The 26,256-nt window shown below is 42.9% G+C and overlaps 1 protein-coding gene across 1 annotated transcript; it reads left to right on the top strand.

Moving 5' to 3' along the window:
- On the top strand, window positions 1-25,394 carry Pon1 (paraoxonase 1). The gene is made up of 9 exons (XM_057778576.1): window positions 1-274; window positions 6,735-6,805; window positions 8,622-8,677; window positions 8,992-9,160; window positions 12,280-12,406; window positions 15,515-15,715; window positions 17,148-17,229; window positions 21,380-21,508; window positions 25,137-25,394. Exons 1-9 carry the CDS (start codon window positions 201-203, stop codon window positions 25,293-25,295), a joined length of 1,068 nt encoding a protein of 355 aa, XP_057634559.1. The 5' UTR covers window positions 1-200; the 3' UTR covers window positions 25,296-25,394.
- The last annotated feature ends 862 nt before the right edge of the window (window positions 25,395-26,256 follow it).

Consider the following 26,256-nt stretch of genomic DNA (forward strand, 5'->3'; position numbering starts at 1 on the left):
TGGACAAGGGCAATGAAGCACCTGGCCCGGGAGACTGCACCTAGAGGACTCTGGCTGACCTGGAGCAGTGGCACTGGGGGCGGCCCTGGGCAAACTCAGCTTGGCCAATCCAGAGTTCTCCAGGCCTCCAGGGTGCAGGCCTCAGAATTGATCAGCGTCCCTGAACTCGTCCATCCTCAGTCTATCCGTCTGTGTCAGCCATGGCGAAGCTGATAGGGCTCACCCTCGTGGGACTGCTCTTGGCATTCTATAAGAACCACCAGTCTTCTTATCAGTAAGTTTGTTACAGTGGATTGGGTAAGTGGGGTGAGTGAGGTGAGGGCTGCAGCGCCGAGGACCCCACCTCTGCTAGCTCCGGGAGCACCTCCACACCCTAAAGTAGCTCCAGGTGCTTTAGAGGAAAATCTATAGATTTTGCAAACCTTCCTTTCTGGTTTGGGGAACTTCAGTTTGAGGCTCCACTGAGGGGGTGGGGGGACAAAAAGCCGGCTTGTGCACTGAGCTGCATAGAAACAACTGTTTCCTGGTGTGGGCCACATGCTCCAATGGGTGCTGAACTAGAGACTATTGGTATGGCTTCTGCTTTGAGCATTTTGCAACTCATTGAATTTGCCAATAAACTGGACATAGTCACATATACTTATATAGAAAACTACCAACAAGGAGCCTGGGAGTAGCTATTCAGTGGTGTTTGTCTCTGCTTCCCTTGAAAGCTTGTAATAACCCACCAGGGTGTTAATGGGCAGGAGACTGAGAATGTATACAAAATTTCAGGATAATCTTTCATAAGGGTTCAAAGTCTAGACATCATTATACTTTAAAAGGCTTAGTCGATATTATTGTGTTATTTACTCTGAACTAAAAAAATTAATCAATGTAGACTATTTGGGATTAAACAGTTATATAATTTTATGGACTAATTGGAATCTCACCCACAGAGTTGGGTTTTGTAAATTATTATTTCTTAAATCGCAAATATTAGAAAAGTATTTGGGTTTAAAAACCTTGCATGTGTAATATGTAAATTTGTGTGGATGTCTGTTCCTGCCCATGTATGCACTGGGGGAGGGCAGAGATTGGTGTTAGAAATCTCCCACCACTCGCGACCTCAGTTTTTGAGGTGGAGTCTCTTACAGAAACCATCGCTCCCTAGATTGGCCATCTAGGGAGCCCCAGAAATCCACCTGTCTCCACTCTGTCATGTGGAGCTACAGGTGCACAGTGCTCTCGCCTGCTTTTTCCATGGGTGCAAAGGCTGAGAACACGGGGAATCACACTTCTGTAGCACGCATTTAACCACAGAGCTCGCTCTAGCTTGCTTTGGGCCTTTCCCTCCTGTAAAAGTCAGATTACAGATAGGGAAATATGTGCAGAGTCTGCTGGAAGATCTCCGACAGGAGAAGGAGGGGAAACAACACTCACTGACCAGAACCCCCAAAGGATCCACGGGTCTAAGAGGTACCCAAGACCTCCCTCAATAAGCAAAGTTGTAGGTCCCCCTTTGTATGATTGAATCTGATCAGTCTTACTTAGCAAATGCCCCCATCTCAGGAGATTTGTATGCCCCATAGAGGATGCTCAGACCCTGCCTGTTAGAGCCACAGTCACAGGGCCTCAGGGATGGATAATGACCTAACCCTGTTTTGGAGACAATGCACCTGAGAGTCAGGAGAATCATGAATCTGCCCAGGGAAGAGAAGGGAGAAGAAGCGACTGTGTCCTCTCAACACATGATGGCAAGTCCTGTACCCAGAGTAGACACAGCCATCTTCAGAGATGGACTGTATGCAAGCAGGGATGTGGTATGCACATGAGGAGTTGGAGGGAGGCCACAGGAATCTGCAGGACCAGAGAGTGCCTTGGAGAATTTCTTGAACATCTGATATTGGAGGGGAAGAGGAGAACAAACCAAGGTGCTGGTTCATCCTTGTAGTCCAATCTGACTTGTGGATTTTCATGATATTTATCATACAAATCTAGATAATGCTCAGGACAACACAGAACATTTCTTGAGGATGTAAGGCATGAAGAACCAAAAAGACATTTTTTTAGATCTGCTGCCATGATGTGTAAGATCTCGGTGCTTTGTCTTGGGATGGGAATGGCCCTGCTAGCATTAGCTCCTCAGCTACCTCTGCTACCTTCCACTCATGCTAGGTAGCATGTCCTAGAGGAAATGGTGGTGGCAGATTCCCAGGAGAATGGAAAAGATCTCATATCTGCAACTTTCAATTTATTTTAACATGCTAATGCCAAGCAAAGTTACAGCCTGTTTCTCTACCTAAAATTCAAGGAAAAATAAAACACATCACACTAGGATATATAAAACTGGGCACATAGTAAGCTTTCTGCAATCATTTGATTTCATAATTGTCCTATGACCTCAAAATCCACCCCAGGAGTCTGGTGAATAATACTTGGTGTGTTAGTCAGACCTTTCGTGACTGTGCAAAAAGCCTTAGACCAACAACTTAACCAAAAATGACTTATTTTGCCTCAAGGTTTTGGGAGTTGAAACCCATGGTGCTAATCCATTGCAGTGGGCCTGCTACAAGGACGATCAGGATGTGGGGTGTGTCTTAGTTAGAATTTCTACTGCCATGAAGAGACATCACGACCACAACAAGTCTTACAAAGGAAAACATTTAATTGAGTTTACAGCTTATAGTTCAGAGATTTAGTCCATTATCATCATGGCAGGAGGCATTGTGGCATGCAGGAAGACATGGTGCTGGCTATATCTTGATCAGAAGGCAGTAGGCAAGGAGACTGTGACACTATGTTGTATCTTGAGCATAGGAGACCTCAAAGCCCACTCCCACAGAGACACACTTCCTCCAACAAGGCTAGACCCCCTCCAGCAAAGCCACACCTAATAACGCCACTCCCTATGAGACAATGACAGCCAATTCCATTCAAACTACACAAGAGGTAAGAGCAGGGACAGAGATCTACTTATTACGTGATGGCCATAAGCAGAGAGAAGCATCCAGAGTAAAAAAAGCTTGAGGACCAGGTAGACTTTCAAATCCATAGGACCAAGAGGCCTACTTCCTCCAACTCTGCCCACCTTCCATAGTGTCCATAATCTCCAGAGAGTCCACTCAATTAGACATTCATAAATGCAAATAGATCAACACTATCATGACCCAATCAAGGCCTATCTCTTGAGCATTGCACTGAGACCACATCTCCAACAAATGGGCATTTTTGAGAAAGTTTATATAATATGAACATAATTTTTGACACTATGACTAAGGCTAAATTGCCTTCCAGGCCTGCTGGCCCCATCAGCATTTCTATAGCATCTTCTGTCTGACATAGTAGACTAATAGTGCCGTAGAACAACTCAGCAGACATCGGTTGAGTTCCCTCTGCTACGAGTTCCATGTTCACACTGGGAACCACGTTGGAAGTAATGTGGTGTAGCACGACTCACTAATTTAATAATGTAGACGGAGCAACAAGACCAACAGCAGCGTGGCAAGGAACGTGATAGACTTGTATATCACGGTTCATGAAAATGAATGAAGGAGCTACTGATCCCATCACAGGAGACCAGAGGAGGCTATGGAAGGCGGGAACAGGCTGTAGGTGATGAGGGAAAGGACATTCAAAGTGAAGTAAAAGTATAGGCTAATGGAAAGGGTACCAACGAGAAGTAAGAAATAGTGCTTTGTATCTTGGTTCCTGATTTCTTATCTCTGTTGTCCCTTTTAAATCAAGGGGTCACATCCAAATGACCTGGTGTTTGATGTTTTTACATATAGAACAAGGAAAATGTGTTTGTGTGTGAGAGAGAGACAGAGACAGAGATGGTAAGAGAGGACACTGCAGAGATTGAATCCAGGACATTGAATATGCCAAGCAACTGCTCTACCCCTGAGCTATAACCCCAGCTTGGAAACTTGAATCTTTATTTTTAAAATTGCTTGAAGGATTAAATGAGGAAGTATGTATAAATTACTTTAGCATGGGATTTGGCATGCAGTAGCCTTCATAAAGAAATCCAGATGAATGAAGAATGCTTGGGAACACAAGGACGTACCTGGGCCCAGAGTACCAGCATAGTCTAGTGTGCTTTGGCAGGGAGTTGGTGTCTATTTGTACAAAACAGTTCACAGTGAAGTTTATGTGAATTTTGGATGGACTTCAGAGGCTTTGGAATCAGGGACATATCTCAGACATTGAACTTTACTTACAAGATCCAGAACAGCCACAAAGCTGAGAGCTAGACACAGGCTTGCAGGTAGATGAGTATCTACGCACATCTCTGTGGTGATGCAACCTGTAAACTTCGTCCAGTCAAAGGACTGAATGCAGATCTGCCTTCATGTTTGTCTTCCAACCTTGGCTCAGTCACTTCATATCTGCTTAATCTTAGCCATCCATAATTAGGGAAGAGAAAACCGGAGAGAGGTGTTTGAGAGCTCAAAGAGGACACACACAGGATCTGAAAGTGTGGCATCATTGACATCCTGATGAAACCTGGTTTGGTTGGGCTATAAATTGGAACCCAGAGTAACTGGGTCAAGACCTTCTCTCTTCTTGCCTGCTCTGGGATCTGGCTCACGGTGATTATTCTAATGAAAACAGCTGAGCCAACTGGCCTTTCTCTGGCCTGTACAAGTCCATCATATTTAATGAACCGTGTGAGCAGGTACCATCCTAACTCTTCTTGTGTGCTTTTGATTCTCAATAAACTAATGACTCCTTCCACAAGTTTTAACACATTCAGTGTTTTTGTGTGCTTGGAATTGCTCTTAGTGATCCACTTTGCCTTGTCTTATGACCTTTGCCCTTAATATCTTGAGCCCACCCTTTAGTCCTTTATTGAGGCACTCTAAACAGTCACTGTATTTTCCCCCAAAAAGTGTCTTTTCGAGTGGCAGGTATCATATGAGCTTGGTAAATCATGACAAACATTTTTAAATTGAGTGGAAATGAAACAAACAAACAAACAAACAAACAAAAAACATACTAGGAACATAGCACATGGGGCCAGAGATACAGCTCAGAGGAAAGTGTTGTCTATCATGTGCAAAGCTCTGATGCAATCCCTAGCCTATGTGAAGCCATTTTCTGGTGTGTGTGTGTGTTGGTGTTGCTTTTAGGTTTGTGCAGGAACACTGTTTATTTGCCCCATCTAAACTGTTTTTCCCAGGGTGGACCTCTGCAAAGTTTGTAAACCACCGCTGTGCCAGAAGCTGTTATAATGACTATGTCAAATTGTAGTCTGGCATTTTTTGAATTTTTCATTCCTGAAATGCTTCTTAGTTTGCCAAGTCACAAGACTGGTCCCAGCTTTTCTCTGGAGTCTGCTTCCTGAGTTAATTCCTGTCACTGAGGGAGTGCAACCTTCTAGCATGCCCTGCATTTCTTATCTGTTTGGTTATCTGCTTCTCTCTCATCCATCCCAGTGGGTTTCCGTTCTTGTCATGCACTGGAACAAACTCACTCGGGCGCCCTCACAAAGGAGAATAGTTGGCTGCCTTGCACCCCATTTGTCCAGACTGTACTAGACTCTGGAACTGAAAGTCACTAACATTAGGGTAGAGATTCCTCAATTCTCCCTTCTGAAGAAATGCCCCAGCCTCTGTTCTTACTCCCCTTTGCACTTGCAGTCACTGCGAGGAAGTTTTACACAGTGTGTGCTCACTCCTGGCTCATCTTCTCCGAGATAAAGGGCCAGGAAGGTACGCAGAGGAGTTCTCAGGTCATCACCAGCCAACTAAAATTCCTAGGAACTCTTGAATGATTCTCATTTCTTATCAAGGCTATACGAGATCATTTGTTGTAGAAGCTGCATAACTTTCTGTCTGGCTCTCTTGGCGGTGCCAACATTGTGGTATGCTTCTTGCAAATGCCCCATCAATGGCTTTGCTCTGTTCAGGAGCTTGCTGGCGCTTCCTCCTCGCATCTGTTTGTTTTCCTTTTGTTCTTCACTCAAATACCCCCTCCCCCCCGCCATGATGATTATGTCCTCAAATTCAACAAATTGCTTCTTTGCCTGGGTTCACAGTATATGTGTAGGTTCTTGCCCACATTAGCAATTGCCCACATGCGCTACGCCTTTTTGCATGCTGTCCTTGGATATGACTTTCTGAAGTTGTAAATATTTTTAAAGCACACCTGCATCTTCATATCTGAAAAGCAAATACCCCATCTGGGCCATAAAGCTGGCAGAATAGAAAGTACATATTCTTGAGGTATGTGGAAGATATCCCCATTTTAATGGAAGCATTTGAAACTGTTTGTTTTTCTAGTGTGGCTTTTAAATGTTTAACTGATCTGGAACTATAAAGTAGCACATGTATTTGGAGTTTACATGTCTGAGAAATAGCAAGCTCTTCCCGTGAGAAGCTCTCAGATATCAGTGGCATTAACTGGAGTTTTGCTGCCATTCAACTTAACTTTCCACATTGGAATCCAAGTACAACTGATGAAATAGTCATGGGATTGCCTAGAGGACACCACATGCCTCCTTGTGTATCTGTCCTCCTCTGCACATAGCAGCCCTAACCCAACCAGCCGTATGTCATACCCCGGGGTCCCCACTGGTCATGAAGAATCCTGGCTGCCCAGGAACACTAAGCCAGCTAGTATATCCAAAGCAAAAGACAGTTAAAGATTACTTTGTGGGCTTACTTTTGCACCTCAACTCTACCTTCTGAAATATATATATATATATTTTATTTTATATTATATATATATAATTCTTTTCTCTTTTCCAGAACAAGATTAGCTGCTTTCCGTGAAGTAACTCCTGTAGAACTTCCTAACTGTAATTTAATTAAAGGAATAGGTATGTATATGGATAAAGAAGTGTCAAATTTTAAATGCAAGGACATTATCTCACTATATGTTTTGCTAATGCTCCAGTTCAATTTTGTCAAAAATTACAGCATTGACTCAGGAGTGTAATATAGAGTAAGGAGTTGCTTGCAAATGACACATGTTTTGACTTTTGACCTCACAGATGCATTACCAAGATGCTTCAGATTGGATTGGGTTTTGTTTGGTCAACAGAACAAAAACTGTAAACATAACAGTGGTTTCACAGTAACAAAACCCAAGGAGCTGGCAAAAGGGAGAAGAAGGAAGAAGATTAAAGCCTAAAATAAAAAATAATTTTTCAATGAATGCTCTCACAGGCAGTTACCTCAAGGCTTTTTCACGTGCCCCCTTTGTGAGTGTTGGCTGGGAGATGCTTTTCCGGAAGTTCTCAGCAGATCTCCCTTTAGATCTCATTAGGCAGAGCTGGGGGACGTGCTGAAGTCTAGTTACAAAGGAAGCTGGGAAGATAATTACTGCTGTCCATCCTGGGAGACAAGACCTGTCAGCAAAGATAAAAAGGTGGAAAAAGAGTAACCCCTGGTAACCAACTGAGAGCATCCCAAAGCTCAAGTGTGCATCTTGTTTCAGCCAACCAGCTAACTTCGTTAGTGGAGGTCAACTCATTTGAGATCCACGCTTTTGCTGTATTTGAGTAGGGGTTGTTGGCTTTTGCTCTTAGAGGTATTTGTCTGAGATGAATATAGTCCAGAAGGCAAGTCAAGAAGACTCATTTCAGTAGGATTCTTAAACATGTTGTCTTACAGCACAACGCTTTTTCTAGAAAGTTGTGACAGTACTGTCAAATATCCCTGGGTTTCTGAAAAACACACATACCCATGAAGAGTATGACTACAAAAGTAAATACTTCATTTGTTTCTGTACTAATTTAAAAATTTAAAAATTAAATGTATTTAAGTCATAACTCACTTGAGATATTTTATTGGTATTTACACTTAGCAAGTATATGCTACCAACTATCAGTAAAATATCCCCACTTCTAAAAATCAAACATTTGGGATTTGTCTGTATTTCTAACATGGTTTTCAGACATGAAATTGATTTGGAACTGTGATGCAGTGTATGTACTTGGTATGAGTTTAAGGGTTCAGGAGTTCACACTGATACCAGCTCTTTCCAAATAATCACACGTTTGATACTTTGTGAATGTCCAAGGATTATATATGAGAGATCTTGATTCTGAGGTAGAGAGCCATCAATCTGAAACAAGCAAATGAAGTGCAAATTGTCATTGTGCTTGTTGATGATATTAATTTTTTTTTAAATTAGATCTCATTCCGTGTAGTCAAACTAGGCATGGTGGCACATGTCTGTCTTCCTATCACCTGCGAGGGTTATCCTCAATTTACAAAGTGAGTCCAAGGCTAGCCTGGGTTATGTAAAACTCTGCCAAATAAATAAATAAATACAAATTCATTCTGTTTGTTTTGGTTTCAATTTTTCAAGATAGAGTTTCTCTGTGTAACAGCCCTGCTGTTCTAGAATTCGCTTTATGGACCAGGTTGGCCTCCTGCAGAGGTTGGGCTGCATCTGCCATTCAAATGCTGGGATTAAACGCATGTGCCACCACTGTCTGGCTAAAATGTATTCCTTATTGTTCTTATGACCACAATCAATAATATGAGTGAAAGGGAGAATTTGTTCAGAACGTAGCAAATGTGAGCTCCGACAGAGATTTATTTTCAAGAGGGAGGAGATGAATGAGAGAATTGCCAGTGTCCTGCAGTACTTTGAAACAATTTCTCCTCCTGCTTTCCTTCCTGCAGAAACAGGCGCTGAAGACTTAGAGATACTGCCCAATGGATTGGCTTTCTTCAGCACTGTGAGTGTTTGCCATCGCTGACTGTGTCCACTTTCAAATGAGATGGGCTCTACTCTCTCATAGGGCTGGGATCTGTTCTGTGCTTACATATGACTTGATGAAGGTGTTGTGACCTGTGTATGGGGATAACCACAGAGGAGTCCATGGCTTTCAGAGTGTCCCGTGAGCCTGTCACACAAGTCAGTCAGTTAAGATATGGCCCTGTGGTCACCTGTGGCCCAGAGCAGTTATTGTAGGCACACACGACAATCAGAGACTCTCAGCTCTTAAAGCACTGTGATATGCTTGCTTTTTCTCCACTATTTTTTTTAAAGGGACTAAAATATCCTGGAATAAAAAGTTTTGATCCCAAGGCACCTGGAAAAATACTTCTGATGGACTTGAATGAGAAGAACCCAGCGGTGTTGGAATTAGAAATGACAGGAAATAAATTCGATAAATCATCATTTAATCCTCATGGAGTAAGCACATTCACAGATGAAGGTAACAGTTAATATTGAGGAAGAAAAGTTTCAAAGGGTAAAGTATAGCCAACAATGAACATTTCTTCGCAATCTATGAAAGACTAGTCATGAGTAATTTTTATGGATTTTGACCCTACCTTTTGTTTTTAAGTAAGCAATTCTAAAATCATTTCAATGCCTGAAAATGCTGCACATGACAGATTTGTAAAGCCTCTGATTTCTTAAACTAGTAGTATTCACATTATGCCTATATTATAATTATATATTCAGCTTTCACTGCAAAAGGTTTTCTCTGTTAAACAATTGAACGATCCGAGCATCTGCAGCCGTAGCGTTTCCAGCCCTCAATCACATGAATCAAAGCTACCACAGACACGGTGACGCTACCTTCCTGCACAGCTTTCTCAGGCCCGTCCCTGGTGCTCTGTGCTCTGTTCACAAGCTCATTTTCATTTGGATGCTTTCAGCAGCACTTGTTTTCCCCCACCCACGATGCCTTGATCCCTCATCTTTCCCCTTGTGTTTGGTCCCGTTTCCTTTGCAGTGTAGTATTGTTAAATTCAGTTGCACACAGAAACACCTGGAAATGTAAAAATCCCAGTGTACAAGTTTCAGCCAAGGAAACTGAATTCTGCTGGTTTGACGGTGGCTTGGGCAATGGTTAAGACTTGTCCAGGTGACAAAAATGTTCATTTATGTTCTTTGTCTCCATATCATCTCCCTTCCCTCCTTTCCCTTTCTCTCCCCCTTCCTCTCTCCCATCCTTTCTTCTCCCACCCCACTTTCTTCTTTAAGAGCGTCGCCCCTACCCAATGACCCAGCTTCTGCTCTCTCTGCCAGGGTCCCCCTCATCAGCCACTGTAACATTTTGCTGCCTGTTAATTTTCTGCATCCAGACATTTTACTCTGGTGTCACTGTCTGTGCCTATATTCTAGGAAAATATCCCCCAATAAGAGTTATTAATATTATTTTCCCTTTAGATATTCAGTCCCATATTGAAGAATCTTCCTAGATACTTCCATTTGTGTTCCTCTTCTATGACCACTTTAAACTTAGAATGTCAAAAAATGATTATATATGTGTGCATATGTATATACTTGTTAATGATCTTTCTATACACTCACCCCAACCTTTGTCATTTGATTTCCTTTTCAAATCATTTCGAAATGGACCAATGGATGGAATTTATGCCCTGGCAATGCTGAAGCATGCATGGGCAGCCCATATATAGCAGTTCTTTTGAATTCGTCCATATTGGGTTTCATGGTCTAAGTTGATGAGGATGACTGACCAGGTCTCTTCCTTAAGAAGGCAGCAGATCTCATTACAGATGGTTGTGAGCCACCATGTGGTTGCTGAGAATTGAGCTCAGGACCTTTGGAAGAGCAGCCAGTGCTCTTAACCACTGAACCATCTCTCCATCTCCTTGGAGACATTTTAGATGCAATGAAATACGGTGGTTGGCATGTGTATACTTTTTAACAAAAAAACTGTGTAATATTGCCAAGCCCTCTTGGAGGTGACTGCTGTATTCTGCACTGCATCCTAGGCTTCTTTTCGTGTTTGTGCTTTTAGACCTACTTTTGGGGCTCTCAGGTTCAGTTGTGTGGGGCCCTCGAGCACTGCCCATTTGCTTGTATATAAGGAGGTTCTTTTCACTTTTTTACTTCTTCACAAGCAGTTCCAGGGTGACATTCTTGCACATGGACTGTCTATAAACATTTTTGAGAATAACAACTCAAACTTCTAGTAAAATCTTTGGTATACAATATGAATTCTGGTTCTAATCCCCACTTGGAACATTGTCTTCCTTGCTCTTCAGTTGTTACCAGGGACTTTTGATGTGCCAAATGGCTCTAGTATCCTTTCCTGTCATTTTCTTTGCCAGTGTTATACTGTTAACATTGACTCCTCTTTCTAAGTGGAGATTCTACTGCAGTCTCAACGCATGTTATTCCTTGTTCATGGTCCTAACTGGTTAAACCTAGATCCTGCCCTAAGACCCTGCAAGGCTGTTCCTGCCCCTCCCTCCTTGGCCTCAGAGTCTTCACTCTTTCTGGGCTCTAATCATAACTTCACTATTACGTGAATCTATCAAGGAACCTCTCGCCTCAGGGCGTTTGCAGATTTTCTTCCCTTGACTTGGAGCATAGTTTCTCCAGATATACACACAGTTTACTCTCGCTTCAGTTAGGTCTCGGTTCTAAGACCCATCTTGCTGGACAGAAGTTACCCAGCTGCTAAGAGGACATTACCCTCAAGTTCTTTAGCATATTACAATATTCCTTTGCAATATCTAAACCTAACACCAATTAAAAATATATGCTTTTTGGAAGGGCCAATCAAAAATATCTGAGCTGGCTTTTCTGTTACTAAACAGAGTCTCATTTTCCTTTAAATACCAATTTGATAATGTTACAGATTTCCAGAGACACCCCACTACTCCCTTTTCTTGCTTTCTTTTTCCTTCTCCTCAGTTTATTACTCTGTAGACCTAAAGCAACCCTCCTGCCTCCACCCCCCAAATACTAGAATTAGAGAGTGAACTTCCACTGCCTTCTCACCTCTTCTTCAGGCAAGTAGCATCTTGTCTCATTTTCTATGATCACAGCTTCTTAGAGTGCTTTCTTCATGCCCGAAGTCCTCCTCTCTCTCGGGCATGCTTCCGGAGGCATTTTCATCCTTCACTGTGGAAATTACATGCAAGGCCACCATCCACTGTGGAAATTACACACAAGCTCACTGTCCATTGTGGAAATTACACTCAAGCATCCCGTCTGGTCCAGTGCCCACAGCCTCAATCCTTTTCCCTCAACTTAGTGTCCCGCAAAGATCGCTTGAGCTATCAAAGCCACATACGCTGTCTGAAGTTTGGGACTGGTGCTGTTCATTTTGAAGTTCAGGGCTTGTTTTTCTCCTGTGAAGTTGTGAGTCTTTAGAGGTTGTCACTACTTTTTTCTTTAGCCACTTTTCTTAGGAGCAATCACAAATGCTTTTCTCTACAAAGATGAAAATATTCCGTCTGCCTGGCAGCCTAAGTACTGGTTGGAGGCGGGTTGAAATTGCTTTGGGGAGACAGAACTGACAGGTGAGAGCTTCGCTAATGCTTCAATTTTTTGTTTTTCATCTCCTCTCAGACAATGCTGTCTACCTACTAGTGGTAAACCACCCAGGCTTCAAGTCCACTGTGGAGGTGTTTAAATTTCAAGAAGAGGAAAGATCCCTTTTGCATCTGAGAACCATCACACATGAGCTTTTGCCTAGGTAATTAGGAGCCTTACACACAGCTCCCTGGACTATGGAAGATGGCTCATTTACATTTAGCGTTTCTCCTGGGCCAAGGCAGAGTCAGCTCTTCTGAATGTTCTTCTTCAGAACTTATTGAGACCCCTTAACTCTAAGAGTTGTCTCATTCCCTTCTTCCCTCATCTACCCCATTCTGGGTGAACACTATAGCTCAGCTTCTATCCTCAGGATCTCTATCAGACCATTCTGAGAAATTCGAAAGCAAAACAACACGAAACTGCTTCTTTACAAGACCAATCTCAGATGGTGCTACGAGCATCTTAGACGTCCTTCTACTGAATGTACTAGTGCTGTGTCGTACACAATTGATACGAATATTGGGTTCCAAGTTAGATTTCTGACAATATAATTCATTGGACAAGTAGACACCTGAGGATATCAATTCTTGTCAACCCATCAAAAGTCCTTAGTCTATGAAGAACTGGTCTGTGGGCCCAATGATAGATTTCTCCCCAAATAACTTTTACCATAGTGTCCTAGACTTTCACCTCCTTGTATAATTTAGGAGCACCATTCATCCACCTTGTTCTTGGTGCACCAGTTCTGTACTCGTCGTAGCCCCTTGCAGAATCTTGGCATTGGTGTACATGGCTTCACCTGTGTGTCCAGGCTCCAGCCTCGCGTGAGGTGTGGAGATGAGGACACTGGGAGTGGAAACAATTAAATTACTAGATAAATCTCGACTAAATAGGTATTGGCCAAGTTGGAACCAAGGCCCAGGCTTTCTGCATTCCTAGGATGAGATCAAATGGACAGACTAGTTTAGAGGTAGAAGTTTGTTTATACAATGAGGGTATTTTAGGAGCTGGTGTGCAGCTCAGCTGAAAAAGCGCTTGCCGAACATGCACAAAACCCTGCAGCAGGCATGGTGCATATCTGTGGTCCCAGCCATTGGGAGCTCAAGGCCATCCTCAGCACATAAGGATTTTGAGGTCAGGCTGAGATACAGCACACACACACACACACACACACACACGTATATGTATGTTCTCTCTTTAAATATACATATAAAGTATACATTATTATATGTGTGATTTAGATGGCAAATATATAAATTATATATAATTTATGTGCTAAATATATATAAAATAAATATATATATTATATGTAATTTTAAAGAGAGAATGAGGCCTTCAAGTATCCGAAGAACCAGAGACTATTTAAGGGAAAGACATGTAAAATGGAGAGGCTGGTGCAATGCTGGCAACAGTAACAATGGAAGGAGTCTCAGCTAGAAGCCAAGTGCATGTGCAGATTGCCTTAAACGCAAGGTTCGTTGACTGCTTGGAAACAGCTTCTTAATTTGGCATTATACCATATGTGGATTTAATTGTTTTTGAGACCTGGCCTATCTGTGCAGTTGCCTCAGATAAAAACCTCAGCCATTAATATAGCTGGGATTAGCTTGAAGCCAGAGCCGGCACTGAGTCCACGAAATTGTGAAAATAATAATAATTATTATTTTTTTAAGCCACCAGTATTTCCAATTTTGCAGAACAGGGATTTTTTTTCTCAGTCAGATGTGAAAATATTGTGGATTGGCAGGATAGAACCAGACCACAAATAATCAGAGTGCCACAATGAAGGAGAATTTGGCTCTCTCTACCTGAGGATTAGTCACACACAGTTGTGGCTTTGTATTTGAGGGTGTTTATAGTATTAATATTTGAATTACTCAGTCTGTCATAAGCTAATCATGCTAATAACAACAGCATGGCTGTTATTATTGGTCCTTTATGCATGCCAGGCATGATGGCAAGGCCTTTATAGTCACTGTTCCTTTCCGTCTTTACCCAGCATGCCAAGCTACAGAAGGAACACTGAGTTTCAGAAAGCGGCTCAAAGTTGGGAGACATGCTGTGGTCCCACGCCGTGACCATAGCAGGCAGGCTCAGATTCAAACAGTAAATCAAATTTCAAAGCTATTGCTCCAAACTGCTCCCATCTGCTCCTTTGTCACAGAAAGCTGCACACCAACTTCTAAAATCTGCTTTAAAAAGAGAAGTAAAAACAGCTTGACAGTTTTTGCCCCAAACCTGCGCAGCCTCATCCTGATTGCATGGACATTTTCCACTGTGGTAGCAGTGGCTGCTGTTGATGGAGGACTCAGTGAGTTGGCCAACACTGTCTCCTTGTGACTCCCACTGTGATTCCACAGTGCAATTTCAACCATAAGCGTAGACTTTTCTAATGAGCCGTAAGACTTTGAGGGGAAAATGGTTTAAGCTTTTTTTGCGGATGAGAAACTGAGGCTCGGTGTACATCTCCCTCACCCCAAGCCCTGGCTGTGTCAGAGCTGACGCATTTGCCATTATGCTCTCTAAAGTAGAGCAAAGATAATTTTCTCTTAGATCATGGCCCCAGGGAACTTCCGTTACTTCAATCAGCAAGAAATGACTCACTTACGTGTTTGCTAAGTAATAGACTCATGTATCTGACATTTACAACAGCACAGAGAGAGAGTCTTAATCAGCAAGCAAAGAGCCAAACATCCTGTTTCGAACATTTTTGTGCATGAACTTGTTCAGGTAAGAGACTTGAAACTTCATGGCACATGACAGAAGAGACCATCACCCTTTCTTTCCTGAGAAGGAAACTGAGGACATCACACGTGAAAGGATTGAGTCTCGTTTGGGTCACACGGCTAATAAGGCTGGAACCACAGTGCTACCTGATCAATGTTTTTACTCCCTGTTACAATGGGCTTGACTTAATGGGACTCCGTCATCTTGCCCTGATTATGATCTTTGACTTAATTCAATGTTTACTGACTACACAGACACAGAGACACACATGTGCATGCGTGCATATGCACACACACTCACATATGAACGCCACTACATTTACACTACATATAATATGATTTTCATGTCTTAGTACTAATAGCCAGATCTTATTACCCTTGGGGATTGGCTAGGACTGATGCCATGATGATTCTGGACTATCCCTGCTGGTGTGAGGACTTCATCCCATTTTTTGACTTTAAGACTTTAATAAATACCAAATATTTAATCCTCTAATGCATGCTATCTTTCTGTATATAATCATGTGTGTTTTTAATTGCAGCATCAACGATATTGCCGCTGTTGGACCTGAGAGCTTTTATGCCACAAATGATCACTATTTTGCTGACCCATACTTAAAGTCCTGGGAAATGTACTTGGGTCTCTCGTGGTCCAATGTAGTTTACTACAGTCCTCAGAAAGTCCAAGTGCTAGCAGAAGGATTTGATTTCGCTAATGGCATTGGCATTTCCCCTGATGGCAAGTATGTGTGCCTTTTATACCACAATAAACTTATATAGCTTTAGAACATAGTATTTTCCAATGTAATATATTTATCTGTAGTGTTAGTAAGATGAGAGTGGAATAGTGATTTGGGGGAGTCTCTGATGAGTGAATATAGTAAGTAGTGTGGTCTATATTATGAAATGGCCTTGTACTAGAATGTATAGCAAGACACTGGTTCTCTCATCAGGAACTCCAACTCTCTTAGTTATGTATTTATTGCTGTACAAAAGACATGCCAACCAAGGAAATTTATGAAAGAAAGCATTTAACTGTGGGCTCGCAGTTCAGGATGAGTCTATGACAAGCACTGCAACAGGCAGGCAGGTATGGTGCCAGAAAAGTAGCTGAGAGTTCTCTTGTTGAGACAAAAACCACAAGCTGTGTGTGTGTGTGTGTGTGTGTGTGTGTGTCAGGGGTGAAGGGGTGCTAACTGAGAATGTCACAGGTCTTTGGAACCTCAAAGCCCAACACCAGGGACACACCTCCTCCAACACATCTCCTAATTTTTCCCAAACAGTTCAACCAACTCTTAAATAACTATTCAAATAAATGAGCCTGTGGGGACCATTCTCGTTCAAGCGGCCACACCTACTGTGGTGTAGACTATTGTCTCATGTTCATTTTGCAACAAACGGCTCACAAATCACTATTGGTCTGGGCACCACACTTTGGGTAGTACCGAGGAACATATAAAATTTGTCCATCATCCATCTATACCCTTCCTCATCTTATATTATCAAAAATTTTAGAACATCAGTAGCACAGAAAAAGTAACACAGGCAATTTTCTGTTGTTCATTCATGTTGTCACTGATTCTCACAGAATTAAAACATCACTGCTGTCACTGTTCTAGAATATACTGTGCTTAGTCTCATCAAGAATATTTATGGTGTATGGTGTTACACTTTGTGTAATTTACTAAACTCATGTGTAGTAACTCCAGTTACAGAACAGGAAGAGAGAAAGGCTTCTGTGAACTGAGGCCAAACCTTTGTCTTCTCTCATACTTTCTCTGGTCTGAAATGGAAGACTATCATCAAGAGGGCTTCCTGATGCCCCCCAAAGCCTAAGCCCAAACTTTCTACCCTCTGACATGTAGAGCCTTGGGCTTGCCACTGGGTTGACAAATCAAAGGCAACAATGTACAATGCAAATATTAAGAGCAGTTGTTAGCATTAAGTTCCTTCCCTTCTGATCAAGGACGAGTACCTTGCCGTCTTAGGTAATGACTTTCCAGTGATTAAGTATTTCCTATCCTATAGAATCACTGAGTTCTTTGCAACTGAGTTTGCTTTGAGACAGATTGTACTTTCTAGTGTCTAAGCAAAGCTCCACCCCAAGACGAGTTATCACAGCTTACCTTTTGGCATCACTTCAAGCACTTTGATAGAGCTGTTTCTTCTTTGAAGGCATGTCTATATAGCTGAATTATTGGCTCACAAGATTCACGTGTATGAAAAGCATGCTAATTGGACTTTAACTCCGTTGAAGGTAAGATGTATTAACACTATACATTTGCAGAGTGATAATTAGATGCTAATTGATTTGTGAAATTAAAAGTGAGGAGAAAGGGATTCTCTAATTCGAGTGAGTGAGAAGCAATTCTTCACTTATTTATTAAGTGCCGTCAGTATCATCATGCGTTTGTTGTTCACTTTTGCTCCTTGCAGAGTGGAAATCAGCAACCCAGGCATCTCACACAGGAAACCTGGAGACTTTCTTTTCCAGTCCCTTTTAAGAGGGGCTGTTTCCCAGGTTCCCTTCTACTTCTTTTCTCATTCTCTCTCTCTCTCTCTCTCTCTCTCTCTCTCTCTCTCTCTCTCTCTCTCTCTCTCTCTCTCTCTCTCTCTCTCTCCTTCCTACTCCCCTCTGTCTCTGTTCTGTACCAGCCACATACTCACACTGGCTGCCTGTGACCTGGCTACTTTCAGATCTGCCCTATTGCCACCTCTCCTTTCTCCAGCTGTTATGAGGAATTCAGCAACAGACCCTGAGCCCTTGTATTCCTGATCTCTGTTGCTCTCTCCTCTCTTTCACTTCTGACTGATGTGGCACTCCAGTGAGCCCTTCCCTAACAACCCCAACTACTAACAGCGTCCTGCTCCCCACCGTAGCTCCTGACTTCTCTGTGGCTTTATTCTTGCTTTCAGGTTTTGTTCACGCACACTGCACACCTTACTAGTCTCCTTTACTGTCTATAGGATTCACCAGGACTCATTTGGTTTTCTGTATTTCACTGGAAGAGTTTCTAACATCTACTAAGCACTCAGCAAACATTTGTTTAATGACTGTGGTGGGGCTGACTGCGTATCAGGGCTTCACCTTCTGCCCCTACTAATTCTGGTCTTGGCTAAAAGTTTTGGTCAGAAAGTGTAATTGCTCAAAGGGGAAGAAGGAAGGCTTATGCAAATAGAACACTATGAGGTGGCCCCTGTCCCTGCAGAGCCACAAGGCACCATGCTGCCCACACCCATGCCCACAGCATGAAGCACCGTCACTGCCAGTTCCATGACTGTCCCTGTCACCATGTCCCAGGGACTATCAAACGAGGCCTCACTCAGAGAAAACTGCCTCAAAGCAACATCAAATCTAACATCCTCTTTGACATTAAAAATGATTGGCAGAGCTAGGTGAATATTAGCTTCAGAGAAATGAAATTTCACACACTCCAACTGGTTTGGGGAATAAAAACAAACTGTGCTTATAACAGCAGACACTTCCACAAGGTGAAAGTTAGGGAATTTTGTAATAAATCCCAATTCAATAGACACACAGCATGGAATATGAGGGCTAGGGGCAGGGGTCAGATCTGGTTTCTGCATTTGGTACCAGAACAGGCCATCTCTCATCATTATAACCAACCTAGCAGAAGTAACCCTGTCAAATGTAGTGATACTCATTCTTTAGAGGGATTATGTGAATTAACGTTAGCTCAGTAATGGTTCAGGATGCTAAGAGATTTGAACAACTTCTTGAGGCTAATTGTCAAATCTGGGATGAAGATGAATGGTGTATGTCCTGCCCCAAACGTGGTGTCGTCATACACTGGAAACGTATTCAGTTTTACAAATGGGTGAAACTTATGCTAAGCAAAATAAGCCAGGCACAAAAGCACAAACATCATGATTTTACTTATTTGAAGTACCTAGAGCCAGGCATGGTGGCTCATACCTGTAATCCCAGTATTCAGGAGGCTATGATGGGGGGATTCCGAGTCAGGGGTCACTTTGAATTATATAGCAAGACTCTACTCCCAAAATTAAATAATTAACATAAGTTTACTATTTTAAACTCATTGGAACAACAGAATGGTGGTTACCAAAAGCTGAGAAACGAGGAATGACCATTTAATGGTTGCGGAGTTCTTAGCGGTGGCTGACAGTGACAGTTACGGACATGAGCCTGTGCCTGCTACTACTGAGTTGTCCTTGTAGAAATGGTTATGATGGAATGACATCTTACCAGCATTTTACCATAGCAAAAAAACATTCGCCTGTTCCCCACGACTCTAAGACTAAAAATTTGGCACCCTTCAGTCAGCTGAAATTCTCAAAATTTGGAGTGTTAAAATAAAAACAGCTCCTTATTTAGGGCATTTCTTTTAGGTAATCCTAAGGATTGCTGAACCCCAGACCCTGTTAGGGAAAGGGACAAGCACTTTGCTTCTGAACTACCTAACCAGCATTCCAGTTTCTTATGTAGACTTGAATATCTTGCACATGTCTTTGTGGAAATATGAGGTGGGGTACAGATATCCCCTGTGATAGTTATTATTATTAGCATGGCTAGGTATTGGATATTGCCAAGGCATGAGTTTGTTTCTGGACCCAGAAACAGGCTGCCTGACAGATGGTGGCTGGGATCAGCAGGAGCTCTGTCTAGTCCTCTCACTGCAGGTGTTGAGCTGAGTGCCTTGCAGAGTGTGTTGTAATTGCGTGCAGAGTGGATGGGCTCCAAGGCCTCCCTGTCTCACTCTTACCTCTCCGGGAGTTCTCAGCAGGCTTCCATCCACCATGGAATCTGCCGATGACAAATTCCCTGCTCAATGCTAACAGAACAACACTAGATAACACATTTCTTCACTTAAAGAAGCTAATGCCAGCCTGTAAGTAGAGAGCTGACACTGGGAGGATGGCTCCTGGGGCTGGAGAAAGCCACGAGTAGGTTTTGGCCTGGGACTGCTTGCTCAGCCACCTCCTGTAGTATAAGGCTGACAGTTTCTAGGCTGAAGGGTGATGGCTCTCCAGTGAGGCTCTGCCACGTTGCCTGAGCCCTCAAATCCCTTCGGGGACATGTGGGGACAGTTCTCATTTTGAGCAGGAAGCAGAGGGCAGTGGCAGAACATTGCAGTTGCCTTTTCGGGGAGTCCCGACCCGTTATTTTGAGGGTCCCTGGGAACCGGAAGCGCTGGACTCAAGTACACAATAAATATTGTCTCTTCAATGAGAGTTCGAGGTAAGCAGATACATGGGATTTCTTCCCCGGAGAAGGCAGCCGGGATGACGAATGGCGGAATTAGGAATCGTTGCTGTTATTTACGATGCCAGTGCTAAGGCACAACAGCAGTCTGCCGCGATCGTGCGTTTGCAGCTCATACTTAGAGAAGGAACAGCAAAAAGAGCAGGGAGATGAATAACCAGGAAATGAAAGAACAAACTTTCCCTCAACTTCAAGGCAAGGATTAGATCCTGGTGATCATTTCTTTCCTCGTTACACAGTCTATGATGGACTATGAAGGAACTTACATGTCCTCAACATTCCTCCCCAGAAATGAATCTACATTTCTCCTTTGTTTTGGGGATATTTGTAAACATATCCCTCCTTCCCTCCCTCCCTTCCTTCGTCTTTCTTTTCTTTTTAGAGTAGCTAGGCATGGCACTGCTTGAACACTTTATTTCTAGGCATTCTGTAGACAAGCCTCCTGTCTCACATTTTTCTCTGCCGCCCACCTACTAACGGTGGTGTCACTAAAGTTTGGTATTGCTATTGGTGTGGAAAGTAGGTTGGCTGCTTTTTGGTTCTGTTGTTTCTGCAGAACCAAAATGTTTTCATTTTCCTTCTCTCTTTGTGATCATTACCATGTGTCTTTCACATATATCCAAGAGCCACCTCTGCAATCTGTAAAAAAAAAAGCCAGTGGTGGCGCACGCCTTTAATCCCAGCACTTGGGAGGCAGAGGCAGGCGGATCTCTGTGAGTTCGAGACCAGCCTGGTCTACAAGAGCTAGTTCCAAGTCAGGTTCCAAAACCACAGAGAAACCCTGTCTCGAAAAACAAAAACAAACAAACAAAAAAACAAAGCCTGAAAGTTGCCACCTCAGATTTTTTTTTTACAGATTGCAGAGGTGGCTCTTAGATATCCTGCACTTTTTTTACGTCTTAGGTTCCTGTACAAATGATTTCATTTAACTCCCAAGAGTCAGTCTTTGTTTTGTAAATCATGCCCTGCACCCAGCTTGTCTTTGAGCCCAGTGAAAAGCTAGCAGAGACAGACAGAAGGCCAGAAGCCTCCCTGCAGTGAAAGCGAAAGTGGGAAGAATTGTGCCCCGGGGCAGCTTGTGCTGGCCTACCAGGAGGAAAGCGCCTCTGAGGAATCTCTGGCCAGCTCACCATAGGCTCACTTTCCTTTCTTACCTCGGCAGACCCTCAACTTTGACACCCTTGTGGATAACATCTCTGTGGATCCGGTGACAGGGGACCTCTGGGTTGGTTGTCATCCCAATGGAATGAGGATCTTCTTCTACGATGCAGAGAATCCTCCTGGCTCAGAGGTTAGTTGCATGATGAAGTGGATGCAGGGCTTGCTTTCACTACTGGTTTTCAATTGAAAACAAAATTCTCCTTCTATGTGCAGACGACAGAGGGCACATGAACACATGACCGAGGGTCTCAGGTCTAAAGGTGAGAGCCCAGGAAGGGTACAGGTAGTTTCTTTATTACTTGGTAATTTTTTTTAAACAAAGGGATGAGGCTAGTATAGGGACACCAACAGGAGCTGACACAATAACACAGGGCTCTGTGTGTGTGTGTGTGTGCGCGCGCGCACGTGTGTGTGCTTGCAGGAAATGGCTGCCAAAGCCAGAAGTGAATGGATATTGTTGAGAGGATAGGTCAGTGGCAAACACTTATCTAGCATGTGTGAAGCACTGGGATTGACCCCAAGCACTGGAAAAAAATAAAAACAAAATAAAATGAACATACATACACAAACAGAGTGCTGTTTGGAGGAAGGTGGATACCTTGCTGAAGATTTAGCCAGCCAGAAATCATTCAGGGGAAAAGACCTTCCAAGCATGCAAGAAGTCAAGCTGGAGAGGCCCCTGCACACAGGCCTTGGTGCAGGCCTAGGGAATGTGGGCCTGAAGCGCTGTGTTGAGGACACCCAGCACTGGGGGGTGCCTGTGGTGATATTTCGTTTGTGCTCTACCAAAGAATGCCTGTGTGGAGGTCAGAGTGTGGAACTAGACACTAGTTAACCATAAAGGGCACGCAGTGGTGGCACACACCTTTAATTCCAGCATCTGGGAGGAGGAAATAAGAAATGATGTGGCTGGGCAGAGAGAGGAAGCGACTGAGGCAAGGTGGAGGCAGGAGCTTGGCCCTATTTCTGCTGAGAAGTTGGTGAGGTTGTTGCGGGAGGTCCTTCCGCTCTTCCAGCCAATAGCCGCCAAGATACCAGCCCATTGGGGCGTGGTATCTTTCCCTTTAAAAAAAGCGGCCACTTCCCTCCTCTCTCTCTTTACTTCCTGCTCCTGTTCCGGCGACTAGACTTCTTCCTAATTGCGTGCGCAGAGGGCTGTTGTCTGGGACGGTGATCTGTAAGTTTATTCCCCTTTAAATAAATACCACCCTATTAATCACAATTCCAAACTGGTGTGGGATTGTTTATGACTTGCGCCTTCATGAGGTAAGAGGAGGCAGTGGCTCGCTCCTTTGTCCGTCTGATTTTTCAGCATTTACCCTGATATCTGAATCTGGGTTTTATTGTTAAAAGCAGTTAGAATTTCTGCTACAGGGGCCTACATCCTTATCTCAGTAGTGAGTTCCTTCAACTTGGAAATTCATACTAGCTTAAAAAACACAGTTTGTCATCCACTTCACTGTAGGACTTCCCCTTACCTGGCTCAGTGACCCATGCAGGGTATCCTTACAGCCCGTCTCCACGTCTGTGGTGGACTCCTTCTGTGACGCCTGTGCACATAAAACCCATAGATGCTCAAGCCCCTTATCTGAAGTTATGCGGCGTTTTAACATGATTTGGGCATATCCACCCTCCTGTATATGTTACTTTCGTGTATTTGTGTGAGATTGTGTACCTGTATCTATGTGTACATATCTGAGGAAGCCAGAGGACAATGTTGGCTATCTTCTTAACTACTTCCTCACCTTACTTTTTGAGAAAGGGTTTCTCACTGAACCTGGAAGCAAGGGATCCTCCTGTCTCCACCTCTCTAACAATGGGATTCCCAGCTCTTTCTGTGGTCCTAGGGATCTGAACCCAAGCAGTCACGCTTGCAGTGGCACGTGCTCTTACCGCAGACACCTTATTGTCCCCTCTTAATTTTTTCTTTTTTTCTCTTTTTTTTTTTTTTGGTTTTCCAAACAGGGTTTCTCTGTGTAGCTCTGGCTGTTCTGTGACTCACCATATAGACCAGGCTGGCCTCAAACTGACAGAGATCCACCTGCCTCGGCCTCCCTGAGTGCTGAGAGTAAAGGTGTGTGCCACCACTGCCCAGTTTGTTTTACATATTTAAACCTCTCCATATCACCTAATATATATATATATATATATATATATATATATATATATATAATTAGCTATACTGATTTGTTTAAGGGATAGTGAATGTTTACACTTGATACACATGCGTGTGTAACACACACACACACACAAAATAACCTCTCCCTATATATGCATTGAAAGAAGTCTAATATGAATGGTAACTGACCTCTTATCTCCAAATTTACAGGGAATTATGATGGCGCTTGTCGTCAAGCTTTTGTTAGTTTTTTTGCTTTCAGGCTTACTCAACTGCATTTTAATAGATTGAAGGGTAAGCTGCAGGGTGTTCAGTAGATAAGCTGAGCAGAATGTTTGGTTTAGTTGTTCTTGCTTGTTAGCTCATTTGGTGAATGTGGGTCTTTGCTCTACCAATGATTTGATTTGTTTTTCTGAAGAAAAAAAAAGCTGCTTCCTTTGTGATGATGGATTTGGTCAGGGAACCAGAATGCAGGACTTGGAACGCACTAACTAATGCATTGCTCCCATAGACCGAGTTCTTGGGAATAAGAGGCTTAGCAAACTGAGGTGCACCCTTAACTATTTTTTAAAGTAATGTGTTAATATTACAGCAATTTCGTAAGACTTTATCTGTTAGCTATAGAAGTCATTTGGAGTTTCCCATTGATCATTTCATGCTCAGGCCTTGGCTTACCCGACCTGCCACAGTGAATGTTCTGTGATATACATTCCTTTACTTCGAGTCACAATATTTTATCATTGTCAAAAGAGAATTTAGGAGTAATTTGGTCTCACCCATCCAATTCTGCAGTGAAGGGCACAAATGGGAAATAAAACATTCGAGACTTGACCCATGTCCACTGCCTCAATAAGATGATACCCTTCATATTAGGTTTTGCTATGTAAAATTATTTTATTACCCCAAAGAACCAAACACTAGCTATGCCACATGGTGAATTTAACATGGATTGAAATACACGGTCAATAATGATGTAGTTAAATTTCTCAGTTAAGTGAAGGAAATTCAACTTAAAAATCTTTTCTACTTCTGTTCAAGTGGATAAATATGCTACAGAGAGGTGGCTTCATGTTTCATGCTTTCGATTTTCTTTGTTTGCATTGTAAACCTGGATATTTGAAGGCATAGTGGTGCTTACGCGACTGTAACTCTAGCTCGAGACGAGACGGGAGGGTGCGCACGTACAAAGACCGTCTCACAGGCAGTCAGCCAACAGACCAATCAAATCGTGACTCCCTACTCCAACCCCATTTCAGTGTAAGCATCTATGCTTCTAATTAGTTGAAAATACATAGAACAGATCTAAATGCCGGTCAGGCAACTATATAAGTACTGCTCACCCCTCCCCCATATTTACTGTGTTCCCTACTATGCTTTAATGTCTACTTTCGGGCTACGTTGTTCATTTATATGCCCAACCTTACCCATGTGTGTTCATATGCTCATTAATGCTGGTAAAGATCATGTGACCAAAACCTGACAATCACATATGAGGAAAGAGTTGCCTTCAAATAATTTCAGAAGAGAGCATAGTCGATGTAATTATGTGAGATAACATGGGTAAGGAGGAACGAACTTCAAGCTTAAAATAGATTTAAATGACAACAAAAATATTAACCTCATGTTATTTATTTGATAGGTGCTTCGGATTCAGAACATTTTATCCGAAGAGCCCAAAGTAACTGTGGTTTATGCAGAAAACGGCACAGTGTTGCAAGGTACTACGGTTGCCTCTGTGTACAAAGGAAAACTTCTGGTTGGCACCGTGTTCCACAGAGCTCTTTACTGTGATCTGTGACAAGCTGACTGCATCCATGCCATGGAAAATAAGCCCACCATTTCCATCCTTTTCCATATCAATGGTGCCTATCACAGTGATCTCTGCTGCCTACTGAATGTTGACATTAAACTTAGACATAAGAAGGCGTGAGAGTGTTTACTGGCGACAGATATGAAAATCAAGGATTTCTTTAGTTAGTCTTGGACTACGTGGAAGATCTCAGTTAATAATAGAAACTCTTTCACCAAAATGACTAAATTTGTCAAGTCTACATAATTTGTGCTATGTTTGAAATGTTCCGACAGGCTTGTATGCTGTATCTTTGGCCCTTAGCTGAGGGGTGGTATTTTTGGAGGGGTTGGGAACTTTAGGAGGTGGGACTCCACTGACGGAAATATGTATCAGGGAGGAATGTGCTCACAGACTGTATCTGGCTGACTCTCTGCTCCTCTCGGCTTCCTGTCGGCTTTAAGGTGGGCTCTCACCAGGTTCCGGGTCTGAGTTGCTGTCTTATTGTAGGCCAAGAAAGAGTGGAGTCAGATGTGGACTGGGCCCTCCAAAATGAGCCAAAATAAGTTTTATCTCCTCTTAGTTATACCAGGCTATCTGTTAAGGCATCGGGAAAATCAGCAACACCTTGTATGTAACTTGGAACACATTTTCCTGGTAATATTCAAAATCCCTTAAAGCAGATGAGTGGACTTCTGCCTCACTGTTGTTGAGAAAACAAGAGAGTATGGCCAACTCTGGGCACTCTTAGGTCACTTAGGGACTCTAGGGTCACCAAAGTGTCACCATGAAGACAACTCTCAACACCTCATGAAGCCAATGGATGGGCCAGCACTGCCAGACTGCAGTTTCTCCTTTTCTGGGTGACTTCCTCCAGAAATAGAAACTGCAGTTAGCTCCTCTGCCTTTTCATTGGGCTTTTCAATTTTCCCATAATTATGTCATATAGGAGACTCCTAAGATCTTTGGA

This window comes from Chionomys nivalis, chromosome 1 (assembly GCF_950005125.1).
Source record: "Chionomys nivalis chromosome 1, mChiNiv1.1, whole genome shotgun sequence".
Lineage (NCBI taxonomy): Eukaryota > Metazoa > Chordata > Mammalia > Rodentia > Cricetidae > Chionomys > Chionomys nivalis.

Bases quoted from the DNA above. Each gene is read 5' to 3' on its own strand.
- Pon1 (XM_057778576.1), top strand. From the start codon at position 201: ATGGCGAAGCTGATAGGGCTCACCCTCGTGGGACTGCTCTTGGCATTC. The intron at 8,678-8,991 runs GTGAGTGTTTGC...TTTTTTTTAAAG, and splicing joins GATTGGCTTTCTTCAGCACT to GGACTAAAATATCCTGGAAT. The intron at 9,161-12,279 runs GTAACAGTTAAT...ATCTCCTCTCAG, and splicing joins AAGCACATTCACAGATGAAG to ACAATGCTGTCTACCTACTA.